Source organism: Saimiri boliviensis, chromosome 6 (genome assembly GCF_048565385.1).
Source record: "Saimiri boliviensis isolate mSaiBol1 chromosome 6, mSaiBol1.pri, whole genome shotgun sequence".
In the NCBI taxonomy this organism is placed as follows: domain Eukaryota; kingdom Metazoa; phylum Chordata; class Mammalia; order Primates; family Cebidae; genus Saimiri; species Saimiri boliviensis.
The window spans coordinates 130,670,617-130,680,778 of record NC_133454.1 but is presented as its reverse complement, the minus strand read 5'-3'; the positions used below and the strand labels follow the sequence as shown (position 1 = coordinate 130,680,778).

Genomic DNA, 10,162 nt, shown 5'->3' with positions numbered 1-10,162 from the left:
CTTGTCAATTTTTACTTTTGTTGCAAAAAAAAGAAAAAACATGTCTTCATTGGTGTCTTCATCATGAAATATTTGCCTGTTCCTATGTCCAGGATCAGGATGGCATTTCTGTGGCTGTATCCCAGGTATTTTATAGTTTTGGCTTTTATATTTAAGTCTTTAATCCATCTTGAGTTGATTTTTATGTACGGTGGAAGGAAGGGGTCTAGTTTGAATCTTCTGCATATGCATAAGGCTACCCAGTTATCCCAGTGCCATTTATTGAATAGGAAGTTTTTTCCTATTGCTTGTTTTTCTTAGCTTTGTGGAAGTTCAGATGGCCATAAGTGTGTGGCCTTATTTCCTGACTCTCTGTTTTGTTCTATTGGTCTACGTGCCTGTTTTTGTACCAGTACCATGCTGTTTTGTTTACTGTAGCCCTGCAGTCTAGTTTGAAGTCAGGTAGCGTGATACCTCCAGCTTCATTCTTTCTACTTACTGTTGCTTTGGCTACTCAGGCTCTTTTTTGCTTCCATGTGAATTTTAAAATAGCTTTTTCAAGTTCTGTGAAGAATGTCAATTATAGTTTGATAGGGCTAGCATGGCATCTACAAATTGCTTTGGGTGGTATGGCCATTTGAAGAATATTGATTCTTCCCATTCATAAACATGGAATGTTTTTCCATTTGTTTGTGTCATCTCTGAATTCTTTGAGCAGTGTTTTATAATTCTCATTATACACAAACATTTTAAGAATCAATTTCTCTTTAATGAGCTACGTCATTAGGCTGGTCAGAAGAGTCAAGGTAACTGAATGAACAGCGAGAAGCAGCTCCCACCCCAGATAATCACCTCCAAAAGGGCCCTTCTCAGCTACACTCCGGGTATGTGGCAGGTTGGTAACCTGCTGTGTTCACGAAATATCTCGATTGTGAGAGGTGTGGCTTCCTAAGAGATGTGTGTGTACCTTTTCTCTTCTGTAATACAATTTCCAGCGTGTGTAAATGTGTGTGTCTGTGCACACACGTGTGTGTGAAACCATGGAGTTTCCATTCTGATTCCGACACAGAAAGTCACCAAGACCATTGCTCTCATCACTTCAATTAAAATGAACCAGATAAACCCAGAAGCATCCACGAAGGCACAGATAGTCTTACAACCCACCAGAGGCAAGGGCATAGGGAAACTCCAAAGAATCAGCTCCCGAGAGAGCTGAGCCCTCCCAGAGAGCAGAGGCTCTGGCTACTGCCAAGGTCTGCTGGGATGGGGCGGGGCCGACTGCAGCGAGGCAGGGATGGACCTGCTGGACGTGGGAGGAAAAGGGAAGCCATGCCCGAGGGCTGCCACCTCAGAGAAGATTCCCAGATGTCCGGAATCCTGGTCCGCGACCACCCGTCACCTCCTCCCCAAGGCTCTGTTTTGAGGGTTTCAGCAGGAAGTGTCTCAAACTGGGGCAGGACAGGCTGTGGGCCAGAGCCCCGGGAGGGCTTCAGGCTCCTGCCCAGGGTTGAAGGCAGGTGCTGCCCTCTGGACAGGAGCGGGGCAGATGAGCTGAGGACCTCCCCACAAGGCATCCAGTGGTCAACCAAGAAAGCTGGAGAGGAAGGAGAGCTGGGAGGAGCCCCAGACTTTCCACGCCTTTAGGGAGGATTGAGAGAAAGATCAGAGTTGCAGTAAGCAGGGGCAGAGAGGAGGAGGAGAGTAAAGGCAACTCCCAGGAGCACGAGCCAGTGACAGCAGTGCCCTGAAGGGAAGAGAAAACGGTGACAGAAGCCTGGGGTCCAAGGAAAGGGGAAGAAATAGACCAGGCTCTACTCATTCCTGGGGGTCCTAAGAGGGGTGGACTTGGGCCCTCAGGGATTAGACAGGAAAACTCTGTACGAGGAGGAAGTGGGTCACAAGGCAACACGGTATTGTTGTCATTTTAAATGACACAAGAGACACAAAAGATTCCTGGGGAAAGTATTTTAGCAGGAACTAGGAAGGGCCGCTGTGGCCCACCTGACTCCTGGACAGGTATATAAAGAGCCCGGGCACAGTGGACTCCACACCTGCACCTCCCTCTCACCTGCTCCTCTGTCTGCTCACCCTCAATCCACCAGAAACATGGGCTGCTGTGGTTGCTCTGGGGGCTGTGGCTCCGGCTGTGGGGGCTGTGGTTCCAGCTGTGGGCGCTGTGGCTCCAGCTGCTGTGTGCCCGTCTGCTGCTGCAAGCCTGTGTGCTGCTGTGTGCCAGCCTGTTCCTGCTCTAGCTGTGGCTCCTGTGGAGGCACTAAGGGGGGCTGTGGCTCCTGCAGAAGCTCTAAGGGAGGCTGTGGCTGTGGCTCCTGTGGGGGCTCTAAGGGAGGCTGTGGTTCTTGTGGCTGCTCCCAGTCCAGCTGCTGCAAGCCCTGCTGCTCCTCAGGCTGTGGGTCCTCCTGCTGCCAGTCCAGCTGCTGCAAGCCCTGCTGCTCCTCAGGCTGTGGGTCCTCCTGCTGCCAGTCCAGCTGCTGTAAGCCCTGCTGCTCCTCAGGCTGTGGGTCCTCCTGCTGCCAGTCCAGTTGCTGCAAGCCCTGCTGTTCCTCAGGCTGTGGGTCCTCCTGCTGCCAGTCCAGCTGCTGCAAGCCCTGCTGCTCCTCAGGCTGTGGGTCCTCCTGCTGCCAGTCCAGCTGCTGTAAGCCCTGCTGCTCCTCAGGCTGTGGGTCATCCTGCTGCCAGTCCAGCTGCTGTAAGCCCTGCTGCTCCTCAGGCTGTGGGTCACCCTGCTGTCAGTCCAGCTGCTGCAAGCCCTGCTGCTCCCAGTCCAGCTGCTGTGTCCCCGTGTGCTGCCAGTGCAAGATCTGAGGCTCTAGAGAGAATTCTCAGGTAGCTCCTGAAGATCTGTTCTTCAGGAGCGTTCTACCCCTGATGCATATCCTGTCCCAGAGCTGAACAATGAGTCCCCTGGCTCAGGGCTTCTTGTTCCAGCCCTTGAGGAAGTGGAATGAACCACTCCCTGCCCATTCCCTATAAGGGCATCCCATGACCCGGGTACTCTTGCCCCCCCTTCCCACATGCCCCCATATGTCTGAGCCAGACTGCACCTGAACAGGGCCCTCATGTCAAGGAGGCACCTGGAATTCCCCTCCCTAATTCCATTGGAGAGAGCAGACCTTTCTTTCCTGTGTCTGCCAGGAGTTCCATGGCATTTGCAGATGGATGTCCTGTAACCTGAATGATCACGTGTATCTATGGAAATCCAAAATGGATCTGGGCACAGCACTAAATAAACTCTCCCCTCCTCATCCTCCGTCTCAGTGACTCTTTTCTTCCAGCCTCTGTCTCATTGGCAGACTGGCCACGTGTCCTTCCTCTCCCTTTCTGATAGTTTATTCCTCCCACTGCGGTGAGTGTCTGCCAGGCCCAGATCCCATTCCAGAAATAGTTGTTACACTGGTAAATGAAGGAATGACTAGTGTTCTGGATGAATGAATGAGGATGAGTGAATGAATGAGTGAATGAGTGAGTATGTCTCATTAGTACACAGGGAGCCGCAGCTCGTCTCAATGGGGTTCAGTCTGTCTTGGTTGGAATCATGGACTCCTAGTTCTTCCCCATTGGAGGCTATGTTTACGGGACAAGGAGATCTTTGCCCTCAGTGTCTAGGAAGGGTGTAATGGGTGGTCTCTGTGCCCAGCCAGGCTCAGGTGGGGGTCAAGCCGGGAGATGGGGAAGCGAGACCACCATGATCTGTGTCCCCGAGATGCTCTGTAGGACAGCACTGGAAACTGTGCTGCTCCAGGGACCCAAGACATTGTGGTCGAGCACAGGCTGAGGTGCACCCTCCATCTCTTGGCTTGGTGAGAAGGAGTTCAGGTGCCCTCTGACGATTCACAGGCTGCACAGCTTTGGTGTGGCACAGGGAGGAACAGAAGAGACTATTCTCAGCCTGATAGAGGACATGTACCCACAACAAACAACACACTTAATGGTGAAGACCTGAATGTTTACTCCTAAGATCAGGAGCAAGGAAAGGGTGTCCACATGCGACACTTCTATACAACATTTCACTGAAGCTCTAGCCAGAGTAATATGATGGGGAAAAGAAATAAAAGACATCCAGGTTAAAAAAAAAAAAAAAAAAAAAAAAGGAAGCGAGGCAAAGCTTTCTCTATTTACACAAAACCTAGTCTTATATGTAGAGTGTCCTAAGGGAGACACACACACACACACACACACACACACACACACACACACACAACAACAACAGCTATTAGGCCCAATAAATGAGCTCAACAGAGTGCAGGCCACAAGGCCCATTCACAAAGTCAGCTGCGTTTCTTTAACCAGCCATCAACAATCCAAACAGGATGTAAGGAAACAATTCCATCAAAAATAACATGATTTTTAGGAACAAATGCAACCGAAGCAGGGCAAGGCTTGGACCCTTAACAAGACAAAACATAACTGGACCAAAGTAAATGCGGGAATTCCCATGTTCACGTACTGGAAGATCTAATATTGTGAAGGTCAAAACACTCCAGAAAAACACTGACCTATGAATTCAATGACATTCCTATCCACATCCCAGGTTTCTTTTTGAAAAAATTGACAAGCTGATTCCAACATTTATGTCAACATTCAAGAGACCTTAAAGTGCTAAAACAACCTTGAAAAAGGTAAAGCAAAGTTGAGGACTCAACGTTTTCCAATTTTAAATGGGCTACAAGGCAAACAGTAATGAAGGCTGATGGTGCCTGTCTAAGGATAGAAAGATGGATGAGTGGAGTAGATTCCAGACTGCAGAGTCAGAATTGTGGTCAATGGATTTTCAACAAGAGTACGAAACAATTTCATGAGAAAACAGGAACTGTTTCAGCAAACAATGCTGCTGAGACAATTGGATGTTCACATGCAAAAGAATGAATTTGGATCTTCACCTCATACCTGTAAGGGTTATTGCTGAGTTTAGAATGAGGAAACTGAGACCAGTATAAGAAAATTAAAAGCCAATTTATTCAACTCACGGGTGAGGTTCCATGGTCCCGGGGAAAGGGGGCCAGGGAAGTTGCACCAACTTCCTGGGGCATGGGGTTTTTATGGCTAGGAGGAAGGAGCAACAGCTGGGTGCTCTGATTGACTCCAGGGGTGCAGGATTGAGACGGGGCGGGCCGCTATTGGTTGGCCGGTTGTTGGGCGGGTCTTCCTGTGGGAGAGCCAGCCAGGAGCCTTGCATCAGCTGGAGCCTTCTGGAAGAGCCATGGGGCAGAGCTAGGTGCCGAGTGCAGAGCCTGGTGCTGGGTGCAGACGTGGGTGTGTCCGACCTCCCGGCGAGGCAACCGGCCTTACAATACCATACACCAAACAAATGAAAAACAAACAAACAAATAACTCAATGACCTAATTGCAAAAATCAAACAAGAGGACTGTTAGAAGAAAAGCAGATTAAGTCTTTACGACCTTGGAGTATGAAATGGTTCTTCGAGAATGACACTGAAAGCACAAGAAAAAAAAAGGAAAAACTAGATTAACTAACTCCATCAAAACTAATCCTTTTCCTGCTTCTAAGAGCACTATCAAGAAAATGAAATGACACCAACAGAATGGGGAAAACTACTTTCAAATTGCATGTTTGGTAACGAACTTGCATTCAGACATAGAAGGAGTTCCTAGTACTCAAACACGGAATCCAATTACAACCTTTGCAGGGGATTTAAATAGGCATTTCCCAAAGAAGATATACCAATGGCTAATAGCATGTGAAAAGGGGCTCATCACTGATTTATGTATTTGCCTGTGACTTCTGTTCCCCTGAGACATAGGAAACTCGGTTGTAATCCAATCACCTGTGCACACGATCTCATGGTCACTCATATTTGGCTCAGAATAAACCTCCGCATGTATTTTACAACATTTGCCTTTTTTCATTGGCAGGTCGTTAATTTGAGATCTTTCTGCTTTTTAAATGCACGTGTTTATGGTTATAAACTTCTGCCTCAGCACTGCTTTTGCTGCATGCGTAAGTTTCGGTATGTTGTGTTTTCACTTTCATTTGTCTCAAGGTATTTGTCTTGTGACTCCTCTGCCTCACTGGTTAAGAGTGTGCTGTTTATTTTCCATGTGATTGTGGATTTTCTGGTTTTCCTTCTGCTATTGATTTCTAGTTTTATTCCATTGTTCCTAGAGAAAATGTTATGTACTTTCAATATTTAAAATGTGCTGAAATTTGTTTTGTGGCCTAACATATGGCCTATCCTGGAGAAAGTTCCATGTGCAACTGAAAAAGGTATATTCTACTTTTGTTGGGTGGAGTAATCTGTGTATGTCTTTTAGTTCTAGTTTCACTATCGTGCTGTTCGAGCCTTTAATTTCCTTATTTGTCTCCTGTTGATCTATACATATACATGAAAATATCCAGAGATAATTTTTCTTTGCAGTCACCATTGTAATCATGTAAGATGTAATGACATTCTGTTTCAAACCAAGAACTCTTTAACTTCAACTATACACAAAACTTCACAACTAAATAGCTTCACCCTTCTCACTTTAAGTTTTTAATATCACCAAATACATATTTATTTGCATACTGTATGTTATATAGCCACTGAAATGGCTTTACACTTAATTTTTGTGTGTTTTCATTTAAATTTCGTACAAGAATTAAAAGTGAATTTAAGCACCAAAATGACATTACTACATAGTACTATATTTTTCTATGTATTCACCTTTATTGGAGAAATTTATATTTTTAGATTACTGTCTACTGTTTTTTCTTTCACCTTGAAGGACTCCCTCTAGCATATCTTGCAGAGCAGGTCAAGTAAGAATGAACTTCCTCAGCTTTAATTTACCAGGAATATCTTAATTTCTGTTTCATTTTTGAAGGACGGTTTTCTTGATTGATAGCTTTTTTCTGCCAGCATTTTGAATATATCATTCTGCTCCTTTCTAGCCTGCAGGGTTGCTGTTGAGACATCTGCAGATAGTTACCTGAAAGCTCTCTTGTGTGTGATGAATTGTTTTTCCTTTGCTGCTTTAAAGATTCTTTTTCTTAGATTTCTGGCACTCTAATCATAGTATGAGTCAGTGTGGGTCTCTTTAGATTTATTCTGGTTGAAGTTCTTTGAGCTTCTTGTTTTCCCTAATATTTGGGAAGTTTTGGTTATTATTTCTTTCAATAAGCTCTCTGCCCCTTTTCTCACTCTTCTCCGTCTTGGAAAATCCCATAATGTATATGTTAACCCACTTTCTAGTCTCCCATAAGTACCTTGGGCTCTCTCTACTTTCCTTCATTCCTTTTAAATGTTGGCTGCTCTGACTTGATTTTAAATGGCCCATTTTTCACTTTGCTGCACCCTTCTGCCTCATCAAATCTGCTTTTGAACTTCTCTAGCACGTTTTTCAGTTTGGTTATTGTATTTTATACTTGCAGAATTTATGTTTGGTTCTTGTTGATAGTTTCTGTGTCTTTGTTGTTATTCTCATCATGTTCTTGTATTGTTTTCCTGATTGCACCTTGTTCATCTGTGTTTACTCATTGATGATTTTCTGACTTTTATTTTGAATTTTTTGTCAGGCAGCTCATAGATCTGCATTTCTTTCAGGTCAGTTTCTGGAGTTTTATTTTTTTCCTTTGATAGGGTCTGGTTTTCCTGTTTGTTTTGGTTTGTTATTGTTATGCTATGCCTTGTGATTTTGTTGTTGTTGTTGTTATTATTCTTGAGACTTGAGTGAAAAAGAAAACCAAGCACCCATCCCTATTTATGGACTGGTTTAGTGAAGAGGCAGACTTTCACCAATAGGCCCAGCTAGAGAGTCCAGGACCTGTTGACCCTTTTCTGAGTACGTGTCTTCTTTGGGATTGCGTGTGTTTACTTTTTAGTTATTTCAAATTCCCTAAGCAGATTTCCCCTGTTCTTTTCAGAAGCCCATAGCCTTGCTTCCCCTGGCACCTGTCTGTGGAGCTGAGCTTTAACGTGCCATGGTGGCTGTGTCATTTTTCATTAGCTTCCAAGCAAGACCACCAGCCCAGCAATGCTTGGAGTCAGGTGAGATACAAACCAGTTCCTCAGGCAGACACTGGGTTGGCAGAACATCGGATGCTCAGCTGACTCTTTTGTTCCCATCTTGAGGCAGGGTCTCCAAATTCCTCTCAGTTGCACCGAACCAGATTGAATGGGGGAGGGGAACAGATGGACATGCAAAATTCCACAAGCTTTCTCACCCCTCTCTGTGGAACTCGGTTTCCAGTTGGTCTTGATGCTGTAGCTTCTCAACTGTATCTCACAGTGGTATTCTGCTCTGTATATTGTTGTTAACTTGGTGTCTCTGCGGTAGAATGAGGGCCTGAAGATCCCTCATCTGCCATCTTGCTGGTATCTATTAGGTTTTAAAAATTTCTTCCAAACGATGCTTCATATATTAATGAGATTTGTCTTTTCATGTATCTATATATATTTTACTATGCAGCATGCAGAGATTTTCTCTTTTCTTTTTAACATGTTCACTAGTTTTTCTTTTGGGCTCCTGGAGTTTGTGCCATGCAGAGGAAGAACTAGTGAACTGCAATATTATTAGAAAATTTCTCTTTTTGCTCTCAGTTAATTTATATTTTCATGTTTTGTTTAAATCTTCATTCTGCTTGTAAGTTATTTTTGGAGTAAGGGGTAGTGTAAGGATCTAATTTTATTCTTATTAGATCTTACTTTATTGTTTTTTTCTATTTGGACACCTTTTATTTATTTCTTTATATGTATATATTTTTAATCGTACTTTAGGTTTTGGGGTACATGTGCAGGTCATACAGGACTGTTGCATAGGTACATACGTGGCAATGTGGTTTGCTGCCTCTATTCTTTTGTCACCTATATCTGGCATTACTCCCCATGTTATCCCTTCCCAACCTCCCTATCCCCCACTGTCCCTCCCCTAGTTCCCCCCAACAGACCCCAGTGTATGATGCTCCCCTCCCTGTGTCCACATGTTCTCATTGTTCAACACCCGCCTATGAGTGAGAACATGTGGTGTTTGATTTTCCGTTCTTGTGTCAGTTTGCTGAGAATGATGGTTTCCAGATTCATCATGTCCCTACAAAGGACACAAACTCGCCATTTCTTATAGCTGCATAGTATTCCATGGTGTATATGTGCCACATTTTTTTTGTCCAGTGTATCATCAATGGGTATTTGGGTTGGTTCCAGGTCTTTGCTATTGTAAACAGTACTGCAGTGAACATATGTGTGCATGTGTCTTTATGATAGAATGATTTATAATCCTTTGGATATATACCCAGTAATGGGATTGCTGGGTCAAATAGAATTTCTATTTCTAGGTCCTTGAGGAATCTCCACACCATCTTCTACAATGGTGGAACTAATTTACACTCCACCAACAGTGTAAAAGTGTTCCTATTTCTCCACATCCTCTCCAGCATCTGTTGTCTCCAGATGTTTTAATGACCACAATTCTAAATTGCATGAGATGGTATCTCAATGTGGTTTTGATTTGCCTTTCTCTAATGACCAGTGATGATGAGCATTTTTTCATATGTTTGTTGGCCTCATATATGTCTTCTTTTGAAGAGTGTCTGTTCATGTCCTTTGCCCGCTTTTAAATGAGTGTGTTTATTTGTAAACACACAATGGGTGTGTTTATTTATTTGTGTTTATTCTTATAAATTTGTTTTAGTTCTTTGTAGATCCTGGATGTTAGCCCTTTGTCAGATGGGTAGATTGAAAAAGTGAAAAAGTTTTTTCCCATTCTGTTTGTTGCTGGTTCATGCTAATGATTATTTCTTTTGCTGTACAGAAGCTCTGGAGTTTAATTAGATCCTATTTGTCTCTTTTGGCTTTTGTTGCTAGTGCTTTTGGTGTTTTAGTTATGAAGTCCTTGCCTATGCCCATGTCCTGAATGGTTTTACCTAGGTTTTCTTCCAGGGTTTTTAATGTGTTAGGTCTTATGTTTAAGTCTTCAATTCATCTGGAATTAATTTTAGTATAAGGTGTCAGGAAGGGGTCCAGTTTCTGTTTTCTGCACATGGCTAGCCAGTTATTCCAACATCATTTATTAAAAAGGGAGTGCTTTCCCCTTTGCTTGTTTTTGTCAGGTTTGTCAAAGATCAGATGGTTGTAGATGTGTGGCTTTGCCTCTGTGGTCTCTGTTCTGTTCCATTGGTCTATACCTCAGTTTTGGTACCAGTACCATGCTGTTTTGATTATTGTAGCCT

The 10,162-nt window shown here is 44.0% G+C and overlaps 1 protein-coding gene across 1 annotated transcript; it reads left to right on the top strand.

Annotated features, from left to right (window-relative positions):
* The first annotated feature begins 2,041 nt into the window (after positions 1–2,041).
* LOC120364646 (uncharacterized) lies at positions 2,042–3,233 on the top strand. Its single transcript, XM_074400305.1, has one exon. The coding sequence runs from the start codon at positions 2,086–2,088 to the stop codon at positions 2,800–2,802; it is 717 nt and encodes a 238-aa protein (XP_074256406.1). The 5' UTR covers positions 2,042–2,085; the 3' UTR covers positions 2,803–3,233.
* Positions 3,234–10,162: the final 6,929 nt, after the last annotated feature.

Excerpts from the sequence above, each read along its gene's own strand:
- LOC120364646 (XM_074400305.1), top strand. The coding sequence starts at position 2,086 with ATGGGCTGCTGTGGTTGCTCTGGGGGCTGTGGCTCCGGCTGTGGGGGC.